We start from the raw sequence: 22,618 nt of genomic DNA on the forward strand, positions 1-22,618 counted from the left end.
ACAAGTGGAATTTTTACTTCTGGATTTACTAAATATTATATATTTGAATATGAAAGAATCAAAGTCAAAGTTCAGTACTATGACAGAATTTTTTTTTTATCATAGATGGATAAGGAGAATTTTCAAAGTTTACTACTATAAGAGTGGAGAACAATTTTGGGCTGCTTTAAGAGATGCCCTCTAGTGATCAAACTGAACAATCCTTTGTTTTTTCAAATAATTGGAAATTTGGCATTGTAATTTGTAGAGAAGCTTTTTCAATTTCAAAGTATATACATGGACAATAGTCACACAGGTATTCATACTTTATATATATGTCACAAGAAGTAGCAATGAAATGTGAATCAACAGCTCTTGAATAGTCGTGTAATTGTATTAAGATCTATATATATATATATATATATATATATAGGAAGTCAGTGGTGAGATTTGTCCGTAGTACAGTGCTCGATACGTCTGCACGCAGAGCGGAGTATATGTTGAGGGTAGAAGAAAATCAAGTCGGGTTTTTCGTCTCTACAAGCCTGTTTCGTGAGTAAATCACTCGTCAGGAGATGTTGATGTACAATGTTGTCAGGAGATGTTGATGTATATATATATATATATATACTTTTGGTAGTACTGGAACTCTTTCTTGGTTGTAACTCGGAGACAACTCTGGTATCTACTCTCTGGGTGTGCTGTTTATATAGAGTGTAGACAATAGAAATATCATCACTATTGTCTGTGTTGGTGGGTTGGTGTTGAATGTGTGAAGGTGTTGGTTCTTATTGTGTGAGTTATTGGGTGCGGACAAGTAGGTGTTGGCGGGTTGTTACATGTTGGGCTTTGATGTTCCATTAGTTAACGGGTTTAGTTTAGGTGATAGATGCTCTATTGAAGTTGGACATCAAATAAAACTTTTTCTTGTGTCGGCATTTGGATATCAACTCAGTTCTTTTGTTTAGTGTGGAGCTTTTGTCTGCTTTAATTAGTTAGTTTTTCAGTTAAACACAGGTTGCATCGTTTTGTTTTATTGGTGTATGCTTGGGCTGTCTTGCTGATGGACCAGGATATGGAAAAAGGCTTGTTGTTTCTTTTCAGTTTCCAAATGTGTTTTGATAGTTCTGTGCTGTTTTCGTGTTTTTCATGTTTAAATGACTGTGTGTGGTTGGCGTATCTCTGTTTGAAGTTGTTCTCTGTTAGACCGATATATACTTCTTCTTTTTTTTTCCGTGGACGGTGGCTTGGTATATGATGTTTTCCGTTTGGCATTCGCTGTTCAAAGGGCAGGTGTCTTTCTGTCTGCAATTACATGGTTTTTGGGTGGGTTTAGTTTCGCTGTTGGAGATGGTGGCGTTATGCGCTTTGATTATGGTAGCCATGGTTGGCATGCAGCTATAACTGACTTTGACATTGTTTCTGTTGAATATTTTGTGTAACTTGGAGTCTGGTTCAACCCACCATACAGCAAAAACGTAGCCACCAATGTAGGCAAACGATTCCTCAACCTAATCGCAAAACATTTCCCAGCAGACTACCGCTGTTTGTTGTAATCTTTTATCTAGCTCGGTATCTCAGGATATAAATACACTCTGACATATTTATCAAGTGTAATAATCTATCATTTATACCCAAATGTGTGTGCTCAAAATATGGAAAATAGACCAAGCCTATGAAGAAAATTGCCTTTACTGTTGTTTACTGCCTACTAAAAAATGGAAACAATGTATTGATACTGGTGACCTATACATTGACCTCTGTATAATTAGTGTACAGTGTGGGTGCACCACTCAAAAACTATATGTGACAAAGTTGATGAAAGTTGGAAGCAGAAACTTATAGGATGTGAAGCAGATGGTATGTCTGTCGGTGATGAAGTAGGGCAATCATACTGTATCACTTCACTGTATTAAAGTTTTTAATTGTTACGATGCTTATGAAGTATGTCAACTTTCTGATGCATAATTATAGCAATTATTGGGTTTATTTTTAGCACAACTGAACTGAGAGTAAGTATTGCTATAGGGATCACCCAGCATCTGTGTGTGTGTGTGTGTGTGTGTGTGTGTGTGTGTGTGTGTGTGTGTGTGTGTGTGTGTGTGTGTGTGTGTGTGTGTGTGTGTGTGTGTGTGTGTGTGTGTGTGTGTGTGTGTGTGTGTAAACAACTTAAATCGCTGAACCGATTGCCATGATATTTGATGGGTGTATTACTGTGGGTGTCTAGCTTGGAAATTGTTCAAATCAAAATGATCTTACCACCGGTTTGTGATTTGGGTAAAAAAAATGTGATTTTTGGTAAAAAAAACTTAAACTCTAAAACTACTGGGCAGATTGGGCTGAAATTTGGGTGAAACATTGTTCAGGGTGTTTCTTACTAAGAATTGTTCATGATATGATGGTCTCATCAGTAATGTGCAAATTAGGGCTAAAAATTTGTCTTTTTGCTCAAAAATCTACAATTTCAAAACCACTGAGCAGATTGGGCTGAAATTTAATGGGAATGCATTTAGGGATGTATGGACGAAGAAATATTAAGCATACAATGATTCCATGAGTGATATGCAAATTAGGTGTAAAAATGTTCATTTTTGGTCAAAAACTTATATCTCAAAAAGGACTTGGTCAATGAGTCTGAAACTTGGTGAGATGTTTCTGAAAGTGTTTTTCTGTAGATTTTCTTCAAAACATGACAAAATTGGCCCTAGCAACCATGACCACGCCCTTAGCAACAACCAAATGGCTGTATATTTTGGTCAAATAACAACATCAATCTTCCGGTAGGCAAGTGAGTAAGCATTTTAAAAAATATATGCAAATATGTCTAGCAACCATGACTATGCCCATAGTAACAGCCAAGCATGTATTTCACAAAGATAACAACAGGGATTAATAGACAATTGAATAAACATTCAAAAAATGTATGCAAATTTGCCTAGCAGCATAACCACGCCCATAGCAACAATCAAATAATAACGTATATCATGAAGATAACAAACAGGAATTGGAAGACAAATGAATAAACATTTAAAAAATGTATGCAAATGTGCTTAGCAACAAGACGCCGCCCATAGCAATAGCCAAATTATCACATATATTGCTATGATAACAATGGGGATTAATAGACAATTGAATAAATACTCAAAAAATGTATGCAAAATGTATCTAGCAACATGACAACACCCATAGCAAAAGTCAAATGATCGCGTATATCGCAGAGATTGGTTGGATAGGTAACTGGATTCAGCAAATGAACAGATATTGTTAGCATGGACCAGAATATGGATAAACATTTTTAAAAACTGTACAGTTGTGCTACAACACCATTGGCAGTATTTTTTGCCGTGGAAATGGTTGTGCTTATCTCGCGTATGTAGGGGATCACGAAAGCCAAGTGAAGTCAAGGATGGCAAGCTTTTATCTTTCATTGGGATTTGATGAATCACAGATATAGAGCTAAATTTCTTGCATAAATCATGATATTGCAAGACTATCTATCCATATGGAAGGCATTCAGTTTTAAATCTAATTAGACAATTTATGTTACAACACACGTCACTGGTTTTTTCAGGAACATCCATTGCCATGGTAACCAAAATTACCATATTATGTGAATTCTTGTACAAAATTTGATATAAGATGTGACATGGCAATGGATGTTCCTGAAAATTATTATGTATTCTATCTTTTTCATGTTTTGTCAATTTTTGCAAAGAAATCAAATAAAACATGGTGATTTTCGTTTCCATGGCAATGGATGTTCGAATAATAATTACATGTTATCATGGTAATTTTGGTTACCATGGCAATAGATGTTTATGATAATTACTTTATGAACTCAGCATAACAAACTACCCCAGGTAAGGTGGCTTCTAACCATTAAATAGACCCTATGCAATGTTCTAGTATTACAGACATATATTTTACCAAAACTTTTAAGCCTGATTTACGTTTCCATGGAAACTGTTCTCCCAATTTAGATAATATGTGTTGCAATTCAGATATGTTAAAGGTTAAGTATTTTTTTTTTTTTTTACAGTTTTTCACATCTTATATCAAATTTTGTAAAAGAATCCACATAATATGGTAATTTTGGTTACCATGGCAATGGATGTTCCTGAAAATACCACGTTTTTGAACTCAACATAACAAACATATGTAGGATAGGCAGTATGCAAATAAACCTGATTATTACTAAATGTATACGTTATTTGTCAGATGCATGTATTTTACCAAAACAACATTTTTAAGCCTAGTGTACATTTCCATGGAAACAGCTGTCTTATTATAGACAATTTGTGTTACAACAGATAGCAATGACTCATACATGCCAAAAATAAAGAAATTTTTTATGAAATTTTATTCTTTTTCATGTTTTATGTCAAATTTTAGGGAAATAATCTGCATATTATGGTAAATTGGGTTACCATGGCAATGAATGTGCATAAAATAACCCCCTTTTTTGAACTCAGCATAAAAAACTACCCTACGTAGATTGGTTAATATTCAAATAAACTTTATTATTGAAATTATTAGTTAAACAATAATGTACGCCCTCCCAGCCCATAATGGACGAAAGCAAACTTTGAACGACATAATGGGCGAGGCGACAGCCGAGCCCATTATGGAATGCAAAGTTTGCTTGAGTCCATTATGGACTGGGAGGGCGTACATTATTGTTATTATTTTATAGTTTTGCCAATTCTAGTGAATTTGTAGACCGAGAAATGCAAAACAACGTATAATATACACGGCGCTGAACATCGTCTGCCATGTTCGGCCCGGAAGCTGAATACTAATCATAGCGACACACGTACGTACACGTACACACACATATACACTTCAATGAACTGCTGTGAACTCAAATTTGTTTCATGAATGCGTTGTATTTTTAAACAGTAGAAATGACAATCATAAGTAACAACATACATTTGGAAAAAATGCCTAGTCGTATGAAGAAACAGAACAAATAAGCTTGTATTGTTATGCTCGTTCCGGGGCCGCGACGCCCAATAATGGAGTACATTATCAGTAATAATGTACAGCGATAACATCACAAAATTCACTGGAATTGGTAATGCTATAATATAATATGATATAATCTTAATTATTATCATAGGTAATGCTAAAAGCTAGAGATTACAGGAAGTACATTACAACTAATATTGATATAAGGGATATACGATTGTGTCAGTAGAAATATGTAAAACATATATATAAATATACATTTACCATGACTGTACCATGATCTATACCTTTATATATACATTTACAGCTGTTAGATAGTCCTGTAACTGTACCATGATCTATACCTTTATATATACATTTACAGCTGTTGGATAGTCCTGTAACTGTACCATGATCTATACCTTTATATATACATTTACAGCTGTTAGATAGTCCTGTAACTGTACCATGATCTATACCTTTATATATACATTTACAGCTGTTAGATAGTCCTGTAACTGTACCATGATCTATACCTTTATATATGCATTTACAGCTGTTAGATAGTCTTGTAACTGTACCATGATCTATACCTTTATATATGCATTTACAGCTGTTAGATAGTCTTGTAACTGTACCATGATCTATACCTTTATATATACATTTACAGCTGTTGGATAGTCCTGTAACTGTACCATGATCTATACCTTTATATATACATTTACAGCTGTTAGATAATCCTGTAACTGTACCATGATCTATACCTTTATATATGCATTTACAGCTGTTAGATAGTCTTGTAACTGTACCATGATCTATACCTTTATATATACATTTACAGCTGTTAGATAGTCCTGTAACTGTACCATGATCTATACCTTTATATATACATTTACAGCTGTTAGATAGTCCTGTAACTGTACCATGATCTATACCTTTATATATACATTTACAGCTGTTGGATAGTCCTGTAACTGTACCATATGATCTATACCTTTATATATACATTTACAGCTGTTAGATAGTCCTGTAACTGTACCATGATCTATACCTTTATATATACATTTACAGCTGTTGGATAGTCCTGTAACTGTACCATGATCTATACCTTTATATATGCATTTACAGCTGTTAGATAGTCTTGTAACTGTACCATGATCTATACCTTTATATATACATTTACAGCTGTTAGATAGTCCTGTAACTGTACCATGATCTATACCTTTATATATACATTTACAGCTGTTAGATAGTCCTGTAACTGTACCATGATCTATACCTTTATATATACATTTACAGCTGTTGGATAGTCCTGTAACTGTACCATGATCTATACCTTTATATATACATTTACAGCTGTTAGATAGTCCTGTAACTGTACCATGATCTATACCTTTATATATACATTTACAGCTGTTGGATAGTCCTGTAACTGTACCATGATCTATACCTTTATATATACATTTACAGCTGTTGGATAGTCCTGTAACTGTACCATGATCTATACCTTTATATATACATTTACAGCTGTTAGATAGTCTTGTAACTGTACCATGATCTATACCTTTATATATACATTTACAGCTGTTAGATAGTCTTGTAACTGTACCATGATCTATACCTTTATATATACATTTACAGCTGTTAGATAGTCCTGTAACTGTACCATGATCTATACCTTTATATATACATTTACAGCTGTTAGATAGTCCTGTAACTGTACCATGATCTATACCTTTATATATACATTTACAGCTGTTAGATAGTCCTGTAACTGTACCATGATCTATACCTTTATATATACATTTACAGCTGTTAGATAGTCCTGTAACTGTACCATGATCTATACCTTTATATATACATTTACAGCTGTTAGATAGTCCTGTAACTGTACCATGATCTATACCTTTATATATACATTTACAGCTGTTAGATAGTCCTGTAACTGTACCATGATCTATACCTTTATATATACATTTACAGCTGTTAGATAGTCCTGTAACTGTACCATGATCTATACCTTTATATATACATTTACAGCTGTTAGATAGTCCTGTAACTGTACCATGATCTATACCTTTATATATACATTTACAGCTGTTAGATAGTCCTGTAACTGTACCATGATCTATACCTTTATATATACATTTACAGCTGTTGGATAGTCCTGTAACTGTACCATGATCTATACCTTTATATATACATTTACAGCTGTTAGATAGTCTTGTAACTGTACCATGATCTATACCTTTATATATACATTTACAGCTGTTAGATAGTCTTGTAACTGTACCATGATCTATACCTTTATATATACATTTACAGCTGTTAGATAGTCCTGTAACTGTACCATGATCTATACCTTTATATATACATTTACAGCTGTTAGATAGTCCTGTAACTGTACCATGATCTATACCTTTATATATACATTTACAGCTGTTGGATAGTCCTGTAACTGTACCATGATCTATACCTTTATATATACATTTACAGCTGTTAGATAGTCCTGTAACTGTACCATGATCTATACCTTTATATATACATTTACAGCTGTTGGATAGTCCTGTAACTGTACCATGATCTATACCTTTATATATACATTTACAGCTGTTAGATAGTCCTGTAACTGTACCATGATCTATACCTTTATATATACATTTACAGCTGTTAGATAGTCCTGTAACTGTACCATGATCTATACCTTTATATATACATTTACAGCTGTTGGATAGTCCTGTAACTGTACCATGATCTATACCTTTATATATACATTTACAGCTGTTAGATAGTCCTGTAACTGTACCATGATCTATACCTTTATATATACATTTACAGCTGTTAGATAGTCCTGTAACTGTACCATGATCTATACCTTTATATATACATTTACAGCTGTTAGATAGTCCTGTAACTGTACCATGATCTATACCTTTATATATACATTTACAGCTGTTAGATAGTCCTGTAACTGTACCATGATCTATACCTTTATATATACATTTACAGCTGTTGGATAGTCCTGTAACTGTACCATGATCTATACCTTTATATATACATTTACAGCTGTTAGATAGTCTTGTAACTGTACCATGATCTATACCTTTATATATACATTTACAGCTGTTAGATAGTCTTGTAACTGTACCATGATCTATACCTTTATATATACATTTACAGCTGTTAGATAGTCCTGTAACTGTACCATGATCTATACCTTTATATATACATTTACAGCTGTTAGATAGTCTTGTAACTGTACCATGATCTATACCTTTATATATACATTTACAGCTGTTGGATAATCCTGTAACTGTACTAGATGGCAAAGCTGGAAAGAAGGCATTTGATAAAATAGATTTACCAAAAGTTGTTGGATATTTTGTAAAAGATAGCAAAGGTAGGTATTCATTTGTTTTTAGCACAATAGGCGAGACAGGGATGTATATAAAGTTGGTCTCAGAATGAGATTCAAAATATTAAAAAAATCACAATAACACCAGATAAAAGCAATCAAAGAAAGAAATAGTAATGTTAAGGCTACAGAAAATGTTCCACCTTCACACTTACTTGACAGGAAAGGACATTCCCACAAACTTAAAGTGTGGGACAGCCAGTATGAGAACAAATTGATTTCACACATCTGTGTAAATGCATGAGTTAAATTTGTTTTATAAACCTATTGCTGATTGGTTTATTACGTTCCATAGTCAGCACACATAGGTATTGATTGATGAATAGAATAATGTGTAATGTAGAACCAGAACTATACCTACACCTCAGCAGACGATAACAAAGTGAATGGGCTTGGCTAACCATGTTGACATGTAACTGCTCCGAAGATGGCAAACATTTAGGTAGGATTCTCATGTTTTTGTAATGATCGGAGAATTTCCCCTCGGAACATATTCATTGTTCATCCTCAGAGATGACACTTCAGATGAAAAATAACTCGCATTCAAACCAGCTCGCAACTGACGTTGTAATTAATCAAGCCATTGCGGGTACTGGTACCGTACCTGTGACTCACTGACTGAAACATGGCAGGTACTGGTACTGATACCTGTGACTCACTGACTGAAACATGGCAGGTACTGGTACCGTACCTGTGACTCACTGACTGAAACATGGCAGGTACTGGTGCTGATACCTGTGACTCACTGACTGAAACATGGCAGGTACTGGTACCGATACCTGTGACTCACTGACTAAAACATGGCAGGTACTGGTACCGATACCTGTGACTCACTGACTGAAACATGGCAGGTACTGGTACCGCACTTGTGACTCACTGACTGAAACATGGCAGGTACTGGTACCGATACCTGTGACTCACTGACTGAAACATGGCAGGTACTGGTACCGATACCTGTGACTCACTGACTGAAACATGACAGGTACTGGTACCGATACCTGTGACTCACTGACTGAAACATGGCAGGTAGCTGGTACCGTATCTGTGACTCACTGACTGAAACATGGCAGGTACTGGTACCGATACCTGTGACTCACTGACTGAAACATGGCAGGTAGCTGGTACCGTATCTGTGACTCACTGACTGAAACATGGCAGGTACTGGTACTGATACCTGTGACTCACTGACTGAAACATGGCAGGTACTGGTACCGATACCTGTGACTCACTGACTGAAACATGGCAGGTACTGGTACTGATACCTGTGACTCACTGACTGAAACATGGCAGGTACTGGTACCGATACCTGTGACTCACTGACTGAAACATGGCAGGTAGCTGGTACCGTATCTGTGACTCACTGACTGAAACATGGCAGGTACTGGTACCGCACTTGTGACTCACTGACTGAAACATGGCAGGTACTGGTACCGATACCTGTGACTCACTGACTGAAACATGGCAGGTACTGGTACCGATACCTGTGACTCACTGACTGAAACATGGCAGGTAGCTGGTACCGTATCTGTGACTCACTGACTGAAATATGGCAGGTACTGGTACTGATACCTGTGACTCACTGACTGAAACATGGCAGGTAGCTGGTACCGTATCTGTGACTCACTGACTGAAACATGACAGGTACTGGTACCGATACCTGTGACTCACTGACTGAAACATGGCAGGTACTGGTACCGCACTTGTGACTCACTGACTGAAATATGGCAGGTACTGGTACTGATACCTGTGACTCACTCACAGAGAAATGCCAATGACTACACTTTATCCCTGATATGGGATTCTATTAATATCAGCCCATTGGGGTATGAGATTCTATTAATCTCAGCCCATTGGGGTATGGGATTCTATTAGTCTCAGCCCATTGGGGTATGAGATTCTATTAATCTCAGCCCATTGGGGTATGGGATTCTATTAGTCTCAGCCCATTGGGGTATGGGATTCTATTAGTCTCAGCCCATTGGGGTATGGGATTCTATTAGTCTCAGCCCATTGGGGTATGGGATTCTATTAGTCTCAGCCCATTGGGGTATGAGATTCTATTAGTCTCAGCCCATTGGGGTATGGGATTCTATTAGTCTCAGCCCATTGGGGTATGGGATTCTATTAATATCAGCCCATTGGGGTATGAGATTCTATTAGTCTCAGCCCATTGGGGTATGAGATTCTATTAGTCTCAGCCCATTGGGGTATGGGATTCTATTAGTCTCAGCCCATTGGGGTATGGGATTCTATTAGTCTCAGCCCATTGGGGTATGGGATTCTATTAGTCTCAGCCCATTGGGGTATGGGATTCTATTAGTCTCAGCCCGTAGGGGTATGGGATTCTATTAGTCTCAGCCCATTGGGGTATGGGATTCTATTAGTCTCAGCCCATTGGGGAATGGGATTCTATTAATATCAGCCCGTAGGGGTATGGGATTCTATTAGTCTCAGCCCATTGGGGTATGAGATTCTATTAATCTCAGCCCATTGGGGTATGGGATTCTATTAGTCTCAGCCCATTGGGGTATGGGATTCTATTAGTCTCAGCCCATTGGGGTATGGGATTCTATTAGTCTCAGCCCATTGGGGTATGGGATTCTATTAGTCTCAGCCCATTGGGGTATGGGATTCTATTAATCTCAGCCCATTGGGCTATGGGATTCTATTAGTCTCAGCCCATTGGGGTATGGGATTCTATTAGTCTCAGCCCATTGGGCTATGGGATTCTATTAGTCTCAGCCCATTGGGGTATGGGATTCTATTAGTCTCAGTCCATTTAGCTATGGGATTCTATTAGTCTCAGCCCATTGGGGTATGGGATTCTATTAGTCTCAGCCCATTGGGGTATGGGATTCTATTAGTCTCAGCCCATTGGGGTATGGGATTCTATTAGTCTCAGCCCATTGGGGTGTGGGATTCTATTAATCTCAGCCCATTGGGGTATGGGATTCTATTAATCTCAGCCCATTGGGGTGTGGGATTCTATTAGTCTCAGCCCATTGGGGTATGGGATTCTATTAGTCTCAGCCCATTGGGGTATGAGATTCTATTAGTCTCAGCCCATTGGGGTATGGGATTCTATTAGTCTCAGCCCATTGGGGTATGGGATTCTATTAGTCTCAGCCCATTGGGGTATGGGGGTCTATTAGTCTCAGCCCATTGGGGTATGGGATTCTATTAGTCTCAGCCCATTGGGGTATGGGATTCTATTAGTCTCAGCCCATTGGGGTATGGGGGTCTATTAGTCTCAGCCCATTGGGGTGTGGGATTCTATTAGTCTCAGCCCATTGGGGTATGGGATTCTATTAGTCTCAGCCCATTGGGGTATGGGATTCTATTAGTCTCAGCCCATTGGGGTATGGAATTCTATTAGTCTCAGCCCATTGGGGTATGGGATTCTATTAATCTCAGCCCATTGGGGTATGGGATTCTATTAGTCTCAGCCCATTGGAGTATGAGATTCTATTAGTCTCAGCCCATTGGGGTATGGGATTCTATTAGTCTCAGCCCATTGGGGTATGGGATTCTATTAGTCTCAGCCCATTGGGGTATGGGGGTCTATTAGTCTCAGCCCATTGGGGTATGGGATTCTATTAGTCTCAGCCCATTGGGGTATGGGATTCTATTAGTCTCAGCCCATTGGGGTATGGGGGTCTATTAGTCTCAGCCCATTGGGGTGTGGGATTCTATTAGTCTCAGCCCATTGGGGTATGGGATTCTATTAGTCTCAGCCCATTGGGGTATGGGATTCTATTAGTCTCAGCCCATTGGGGTATGGAATTCTATTAGTCTCAGCCCATTGGGGTATGGGATTCTATTAATCTCAGCCCATTGGGGTATGGGATTCTATTAGTCTCAGCCCATTGGGGTATGGGATTCTATTAGTCTCAGCCCATTGGGGTATGGGATTCTATTAGTCTCAGCCCATTGGGGTATGGGATTCTATTAGTCTCAGCCCATTGGGGTGTGGGATTCTATTAGTCTCAGCCCATTGGGGTATGAGATTCTATTAGTCTCAGCCCATTGGGGTATGGGATTCTATTAGTCTCAGCCCATTGGGGTATGGGATTCTATTAGTCTCAGCCCATTGGGGTGTGGGATTCTATTAGTCTCAGCCCATTGGGGTATGGGATTCTATTAGTCTCAGCCCATTGGGGTGTGGGATTCTATTAGTCTCAGCCCATTGGGGTGTGGGATTCTATTAGTCTCAGCCCATTGGGCTATGGGATTCTATTAGTCTCAGCCCATTGGGGTATGAGATTCTATTAGTCTCAGCCCATTGGGGTATGGGATTCTATTAGTCTCAGCCCATTGGGGTATGAGATTCTATTAGTCTCAGCCCATTGGGGTATGGGATTCTATTAGTCTCAGCCCATTGGGGTGTGGGATTCTATTAGTCTCAGCCCATTGGGGTATGGGATTCTATTAGTCTCAGCCCATTGGGGTATGGGATTCTATTAGTCTCAGCCCATTGGGGTATGGGATTCTGTTAGTCTCAGCCCATTGGGGTGTGGGATTCTATTAGTCTCAGCCCATTGGGGTATGGGATTCTATTAGTCTCAGCCCATTGGGGTATGGGATTCTATTAGTCTCAGCCCATTGGGGTATGGGATTCTATTAGTCTCAGCCCATTGGGGTATGGGATTCTATTAGTCTCAGCCCATTGGGGTATGGGATTCTATTAATATCAGCCCATTGGGGTATGGGATTCTATTAGTCTCAGCCCATTGGGGTATGGGATTCTATTAGTCTCAGCCCATTGGGGTATGGGATTCTATTAGTCTCAGACCATTGGGGTATGGGATTCTATTAGTCTCAGCCCATTGGGGTATGGGATTCTATTAGTCTCAGCCCATTGGGGTATGGGATTCTATTAGTCTCAGCCCATTGGGGTATGGGATTCTATTAGTCTCAGCCCATTGGGGTATGGGATTCTATTAGTCTCAGCCCATTGGGGTGTGGGATTCTATTAGTCTCAGCCCATTGGGGTGTGGGATTCTATTAGTCTCAGCCCATTGGGGTATGAGATTCTATTAGTCTCAGCCCATTGGGGTATGGGATTCTATTAATCTCAGCCCATTGGGGTATGGGATTCTATTAGTCTCAGCCCATTGGGGTATGGGATTCTATTAATCTCAGCCCATTGGGGTATGGGATTCTATTAGTCTCAGCCCATTGGGGTATGGGATTCTATTAGTCTCAGCCCATTGGGGTATGGGATTCTATTAGTCTCAGCCCATTGGGGTGTGGGATTCTATTAGTCTCAGCCCATTGGGGTATGGGGGTCTATTAATCTCAGCCCATTGGGGTATGGGGGTCTATTAGTCTCAGCCCATTGGGGTGTGGGATTCTATTAATCTCAGCCCATTGGGGTGTGGGATTCTATTAGTCTCAGCCCATTGGGGTATGGGATTCTATTAGTCTCAGCCCATTGGGGTGTGGGATTCTATTAATCTCAGCCCATTGGGGTATGGGGGTCTATTAATCTCAGCCCATTGGGGTGTGGGATTCTATTAGTCTCAGCCCATTGGGGTGTGGGATTCTATTAATCTCAGCCCATTGGGGTGTGGGATTCTATTAATCTCAGCCCATTGGGGTATGGGATTCTATTAATCTCAGCCCATTGGGGTATGGGATTCTATTATTGTCCTCCAATGTGAATCTGATTCTGAATCTATGAGACTGACCTCATTACAGTCTGGACATTCGATCTCATTTGCATACGGTCAGAGTTGAATCACGTCAAATGGCGCGCTATTTCATGTGTTCCTTCGAGATGCTATCTACATAACAATAGTGTTATTTATAGAATGTTACATGTACAATGTTTCAAAGTCACTGTCCAATCTACAAGTGACCTACTCGCATGTTTTGTACCTTCAAAAATCATAGTTTCATGTGAGATTTTTCGTAATACCGTTTTGTTTGGTCGATGTTCGTTTTCAGATTTCTCAGTTTCACTTCCGTGAAGAAAACATACCCATCATAAAACGGCCTGGGCTAAGAGAAAGACGTACAGGCTAAGCATGTCACATACATGTACATCATTCGATTTGTTATTAAATTCTACACAGATGAAGTCCTGCAACGTAAAATCTGTCCACGCAATGATATTCAACTATATCTCTGAATATGTAACCTTGTTTGTTTTTAGAAATTTAGTGCAACATACTCTTGACTACTGTAGGTTTTACTGGCTCGTTTTCCGTCCGTATGCAAGTAAAATGTGATCAAAACGCATCATGCTAAAATTCACCGCACAGTTAATAACTATGAAAATTCACGAAATTTGACCACAGCCTTTATCTTTGCCAATAAAGTCAAATGACAGTCAAACTTTCATGGCAATTTTTATTTTCTATAATTCAGTTTTAGTCATCATTGATCAGCTAGGAGTTATAATTTCTATGCGATGTTTTAAAAATAATAAACACAATTGGCCCATGTATTTTCCAGATATAAATTTCATCTCATGTGATTTTCTTGTTGCTTGTTTATGTGTAAACATGTTTTTCATCAAAGAACATTTCACTTTACGTATATTTTTTTGTGTCGAAAATGTCACTTGGATAAGTCACGATGCACTCTGTGATCAATCGATAAAAATGTTGTAATTCTTTCCGAACATTTGCTGGAATTTAAACTTCTCAGAGAGCCTTACTCATAATAATGTTTGTTATGTTGTATTTAAAGATTCAAACTCTATAAAAGCATAAAATTCTATGAATATTTTGACCGAAGTATGATTTCAACGTTAATGCACGATAAATATGCACAGATGAATGTCCAGACTGTAGGCCTCATATTGTCCTCCAATGTGAATCTGATTCTGAATCTATGAGAAAGTAATTGGTCAATGATACTGAAATTTGGTGAGATGTTTCTAAAAGTGTTATTCTGCAGATTTTGTTCAAAACATTTTGACACAATTGGCCCTGGCAACCATGACCATTCCCTTAGCAACAATCAAATTGCAACAATGTATTGCAATGATAACAACAGGGATAAATAGACATGATGAATAAACATTAAATTTTTTTTCCTTTCCCAAATTTCTTTGGACCATTCAATTTTTGATGCAGGGGTGTGGAGTAACTCAAATGACCGACTGTGTGACTTCTGGTAGGTCTGACATGACGCTGTACTCGCTTGCAAATCTGCTTTGAACACATTAATACATACAAATACATACAACGGCATGCCACTTCTCTGGCAGAATACGATAGACCTTTCTCTGTTCTAAGTGTTCATTGTCCTTGCAACCATTCAACTCAGTGTGATAAACATTTAATCTACTGGTATGGGGATGAGAGTTGGGGATGGGTGGTGGGTGGTCGATGAATTTTCCACCTGGTCAGCAAAAAGTCTCTTATCCTGGAGCATCTGGTGTCTCAGACGTCCTCTCTGTGAAAACCAATACAGGATTGATTTTAAACCAACTCTCTGAAGGCTTACAGTTTCCAAGGAGCTTGAATTGATTGAAATATGCCAATAGTGTTTAAGGTTACATTAAAGTGACATCAGCCATGGTATAAACTTTATTCAAGTGAAAATTTCTAAGCCATTCTAGTATAAAGTTAAAGTGTTGATGCATGACTTGTATGACATATATTACAATTGTTTTCTGCGCTTAATATTGTTAGAACAATTGATTGCATGATAAGTATAGTGTTAGAACAATGGATTGCATGGTAAGTATAGTGTTAGAACAATGGATTGCATGATAAGTATAGTGTTAGAACAATGGATTGCATGGTAAGTAAAGTGTTAGAACAATTGATTGCATGGTAAGTATAGTGTTAGAACAATTGATTGCATGGTAAGTAAAGTGTTAGAACAATTGATTGCATGGTAAGTATATTTGTCCAAACCTTCATCCTTGAATCATTCATCAGACTGAGATATATCTCAATAGCAGGTTTGAATTCAGACAATTTCAAGTGGTAAATAGATGTAGAATACTGTGAGCTAAGCCACTGGTAATATGCAGCAAAGTTCAGTTTGTGCCCTATTAAATTAGAGTACATATGGCACCTTGCTCCCCCCCAACCCTGTCACATATACTGGTAATTCCCTAAATACGACGTCTTTCCCTATCCACAGCCTAGTGCACTCTGTTGACTTGGGTAGAATAAGACTATTATAGTAGATTGAACCACAGATGTCCTCTAATACATCCATGATTGAAAGCTACCAATATCTCCATGAACAGTTGGATGAAGGGCACCTAGAACACAGAAAGGCATATCATCTCTGCCAGTGGTAGGAGTGCCAGTGTATATTCGTATGTATTCAAATCAAAAGTACAACGTTGTGTGTTAGACCAACCACGGTCAGTCATTTGAGCTTCTCCACACCACTGTTGGTCATTTGACTTTCTCCACACCACTATTGGTCAATTGAACTTATCCATACCACTGTTGGTCATTTGAACTTCTCCACACCACTGTTTGAACTTCTCCACACCACTGTTGGTCATTTGAACTTCTCCACACCACTGTTGGTCATTTGAACTTCTCCACACCACTGTTGGTCATTTGAACTTCTCCACACCACTGTTGGTCATTTGAACTTCTCCACACCTCTGTTGGTCATTTGAACTTCTCCACACCACTGTTGGTCATTTGAACTTCTCCACACCACTGTTGGTCATTTGAACTTCTCCACACCACTGTTGGTCATTTGAACTTCTCCACACCACTGTTGGTCATTTGAACTTCTCCACACCACTGTTGGTCATTTGAACTTCTCCACACCACTGTTGGTCATTTGAACTTCTCCACACCACTGTTGGTCATTTGAACTTCTCCACACCACTGTTGGTCATTTGAACTTCTCCACACCACTGTTGGTCATTTGAACTTCTCCACACCACTGTTGGTCATTTGAACTTCTCCACACCACTGTTGGTCATTTGAACTTCTCCACACCACTGTTGGTCATTTGAACTTCTCCACACCACTGTTGGTCATTTGAACTTCTCCACACCACTGTTGGTCATTTGAACTTCTCCACACCACTGTTGGTCATTTGAACTTCTCCACACCACTGTTGGTCATTTGAACTTCTCCACACCACTGTTGGTCATTTGAACTTCTCCACACTCCTGCCAGTCATTTCAATCAAATCAATCAATCAATCAAAATAATTTATAAATTATAGCACAGAACAGTGTAGTGTAGTATATAGTGCCAAAATCCAATATGATGTAATGTTCTACGGCACTGACCACCAACAATAATAAATCAATGTAAGTCTTTTAATCTATCAAATGATTACAATGTTTTAATCTATCAATGACATTATTTCTTTTGAATGAATGAATGAATGAAATTTATTTCAGCAGATAACAAAAATAAGCTACACTTTTAAAGAAACATATGATACAAATATACAAAAGAAACAGACAATTGTTATCTGATGTTGACCATGGAAATAGTTCAGTGGAACTAGTCTTGTCCATGGCCCGTACATTTTTCTACATTTCAAATTGATAATGGGACACAACGATTGCACACACACACACACACACACACACACACACACACACACACACACACACACACACACACACACACACACACACACACACACACACACACACACACACACACAAACACACACACACACACACACACACCCACACACACACACACACACATACACACACAGCACACACACGGACATACATACACACGGCACACACACATACACACACACACACACACACACACAAATATGCATACACCTCTATATACATAACTCAATAAATGTAAAGTGTTCAAAATAAAGAAAATAAGTGATCAGAAACAAATGTTTTAATCTATCAATGACTTTATTAGTTTTAACTTGTCAGTTAGTGTATCAATATTAATCAAATGGTAACTATGGTAACTTTATCTGTTTTAAACCAATAGAATACAAAGAGTTTAAAGAATCAGCCCAGACATTCCAGCCTGTCATACCATTCTTTGTTTGTTTTGATAAAAAGGTATGTCAATATTTTTGTCTCTTATATTTAGCACATACTGTTAAAATATCAATATTTGTGTCTTATATTTAGCACATACTACATATTTATGTTTTTATGTTAAGTACTACATATACACAGCCTATCACATACTGTTATACTGTCAATATTTATGGTTTTTATGTTCAGTACTACATATACACAGCCTTTCACATACTGTTATACTGTCAATATTTATGTCTTTTATGTTTAGTACTACATGTACACAGCCTATCACATACTGTTATACTGTCAATATTTATGGTTTTTATGTTAAGTACTACATATACACAACCTATCACATACTGTTATACTGTCAATATTTATGTCTTATGTTAAGTACTACATATACACAACCTATCACATACTGTTATACTGTCAATATTTATGTCTTATGTTCAGTACTACATATACACAACCTATCACATACTGTTATACTGTCAATATTTATGTCTTATGTTCAGTACTACATATATACAGCCTATCACATACTGTTATACTGTCAATATTTATGTCTTATGTTCAGTACTACATATATACAGCCTATCACATACTGTTATACTGTCAATATTTATGGTTTTTATGTTTAGTACTACATATACACAGCCATTCACATACTGTTATACTGTCAATATTTATATATTTTATGTTCAGTACTACATATACACAGCCTATCACATACTGTTATACTGTCAATATTTATATATTTTATGTTCAGTACTACATATACACAGCCTTTCGCATACTGTTATACTGTCAATATTTATGGTTTTTATGTTCAGTACTACATATACACAGCCTTTCGCATACTGTTATACTGTCAATATTTATGGTTTTTATGTTTAGTACTACATATACACAGCCATTCACATACTGTTATACTGTCAATATTTATATATTTTATGTTCAGTACTACATATACACAGCCTATCACATACTGTTATACTGTCAATATTTATATATTTTATGTTCAGTACTACATATACACAGCCTATCACATACTGTTATACTGACAATATTTATGTCTTTTATGTTCAGTACTATATATACACAGCCTATCACATACTGTTATACTGTCAATATTTATGTCTTTTATGTTCAGTACTACATATACACAGCCTATCACATACTGTTATACTGTCAATATTTATGGTTTTTATGTTCAGTACTACATATATACAGCCTATCACATACTGTTATACTGACAATATTTATGTCTTTTATGTTCAGTACTACATATACACAGCCTATCACATACTGTTATACTGACAATATTTATGTCTTTTATGTTCAGTACTATATATACACAGCCTATCACATACTGTTATACTGTCAATATTTATGTCTTTTATGTTCAGTACTACATATACACAGCCTATCACATACTGTTATACTGTCAATATTTATATCTTTTATGTTCAGTACTACATATACACAGCCTATCACATACTGTTATACTGTCAATACTTATATATTTTATGTTCAGTACTACATATACACAGCCTATCACATACTGTTATACTGACAATATTTATGTCTTTTATGTTCAGTACTATATATACACAGCCTATCACATACTGTTATACTGTCAATATTTATGTCTTTTATGTTCAGTACTACATATACACAGCCTATCACATACTGTTATACTGTCAATATTTATATCTTTTATGTTCAGTACTATATATACACAGCCTATCACATACTGTCATACTGTCAATATTTATGGTTTTTATGTTCAGTACTACATATATACAGCCTATCACATACTGTCATACTGTCAATATTTATGGTTTTTATGTTCAGTACTACATATACACAACCTATCACATACTGTTATACTGTCAATATTTATGTCTTTTATGTTCAGTACTACATATATACAGCCTATCACATACTGTTATACTGTCAATATTTATGGTTTTTATGTTTAGTACTACATATACACAGCCTATCACATACTGTTATACTGTCAATATTTATGTCTTTTATGTTCAGTACTACATATACACAGCCTATCAGATACTGTTATACTGTCAATATTTATGGTTTTTATGTTCAGTACTACATATACACAGCCTTTCGCATACTGTTGTACTGTCAATATCTATGTCTTATGTTCAGTACTACATGTACACAGCCTATCACATACTGTTATACTGTCAATATTTATGTCTTTTATGTTTAGTACTACATATACACAACCTATCACATACTGTTATACTGTCAATATTTATGGTTTTTATGTTTAGTACTACATATACACAGCCTATCACATACTGTTATACTGTCAATATTTGTGGAGTCATGATGGGTGAATTGTTAGCGTGACTGGCTTGGAATCTACAGGTTGTAGGTTCGAGCCCTGTCGCTGCCTACTGTTTGTTTTTGAGTGGCTAAAGTCCTTGGGCAAGATTTGAACCACGACTGTGCCTCAGTCAACCCAGCTGTATAATTGGGGACCTGGTAGGGTGTAGGTTGCAATGTGAAGGCTTTAATCCTATGCGCTGAAATGGCTGCAGTGGATTGTATGCTCCCCGGGGAGTTGAGGAAGACTAAAGGGCCGTTATGCCGTTCTGATCCGAGCCAGGGGTAATAATTGTAAAGCGCTTTGAGCACGGTGTGGGAAAGCGCTATATAAGAACCGAACATTATTATTATTATTTAATATTTATGTCTTTTATGTTCAGTACTACATATACACAACCTTTCACATACTGTTATACTGTCAATATTTATGTCTTATGTTCAGTACTACATATACACAACCTTTCACATACTGTTATACTGTCAATATTTATATATTTTATGTTTAGTACTACATATACACAGCCTTTCACATACTGTTATACTGTCAATATTTATGTCTTATGTTCAGTACAACATGTACACAACCTATCACATACTGTTATACTGTCAATATTTATGTCTTATGTTCAGTACTACATATACACAGCCTATCACATACTGTTATACTGTCAATATTTATGTCTTTTATGTTCAGTACTACATATATACAGCCTATCACATACTGTTATACTGTCAATATTTATGGTTTTTATGTTCAGTACTATATATACACAGCCTATCACATACTGTTATACTGTCAATATTTATGGTTTTTATGTTCAGTACTACATATACACAGCCTATCACATACTGTTATACTGTCAATATTTATGGTTTTTATGTTCAGTACTATATATACACAGCCTATCACATACTGTTATACTGTCAATATTTATGGTTTTTATGTTCAGTACTATATATATACAGCCTATCACATACTGTTATACTGACAATATTTATATCTTTTATGTTCAGTACTACATATACACAGCCTATCACATACTGTTATACTGTCAATATTTATGTCTTTTATGTTCAGTACTACATATACACAGCCTATCAGATACTGTTATACTGTCAATATTTATGTCTTTTATGTTCAGTACTACATATACACAGCCTATCACATACTGTTATACTGTCAATATTTATGTCTTTTATGTTCAGTACTACATATACACAGCCTATCACATACTGTTATACTGTCAATATTTATGTCTTTTATGTTTAGTACTACATATACACAACCTATCACATACTGTTATACTGTCAATATTTATGGTTTTTATGTTTAGTACTACATATACACAGCCTATCACATACTGTTATACTGTCAATATTTATGGTTTTTATGTTTAGTACTACATATACACAGCCATTCACATACTGTTATACTGTCAATATTTATATATTTTATGTTCAGTACTACATATACACAGCCTATCACATACTGTTATACTGTCAATATTTATATATTTTATGTTCAGTACTACATATATACAGCCTATCACATACTGTTATACTGTCAATATTTATGTCTTTTATGTTTAGTACTACATGTACACAGCCTATCACATACTGTTATACTGTCAGTATTTATGTCTTTTATGTTTAGTACTACATATACACAACCTATCACATACTGTTATACTGTCAATATTTATGGTTTTTATGTTTAGTACTACATATATACAGCCTATCACATACTGTTATACTGTCAATATTTATGTCTTTTATGTTCAGTACTATATATACACAGCCTATCACATACTGTTATACTGTCAATATTTATGTCTTTTATGTTTAGTACTACATATACACAGCCTATCACATACTGTTATACTGTCAGTATTTATGGTTTTTATGTTTAGTACTACATATACACAACCTATCACATACTGTTATACTGTCAATAT

At 36.7% G+C, this 22,618-nt stretch overlaps 1 protein-coding gene across 1 annotated transcript in view; it reads left to right on the forward strand.

The window, feature by feature from the left end:
- LOC144440092 (uncharacterized) overlaps nucleotides 1-22,618 on the forward strand; it is a 61,940-nt gene that overhangs the window by 15,908 nt on the left and 23,414 nt on the right. Inside the window, exons 4-5 of the mRNA XM_078129353.1 lie at nucleotides 8,221-8,326; nucleotides 18,262-18,335. Coding sequence (XP_077985479.1) covers nucleotides 8,221-8,326; nucleotides 18,262-18,335 — 180 coding nt within the window. The remainder of the gene's footprint in view (nucleotides 1-8,220; nucleotides 8,327-18,261; nucleotides 18,336-22,618) is intronic.

The sequence above is a fragment of the Glandiceps talaboti genome, chromosome 9 (assembly GCF_964340395.1).
Source record: "Glandiceps talaboti chromosome 9, keGlaTala1.1, whole genome shotgun sequence".
Lineage (NCBI taxonomy): Eukaryota > Metazoa > Hemichordata > Enteropneusta > Spengelidae > Glandiceps > Glandiceps talaboti.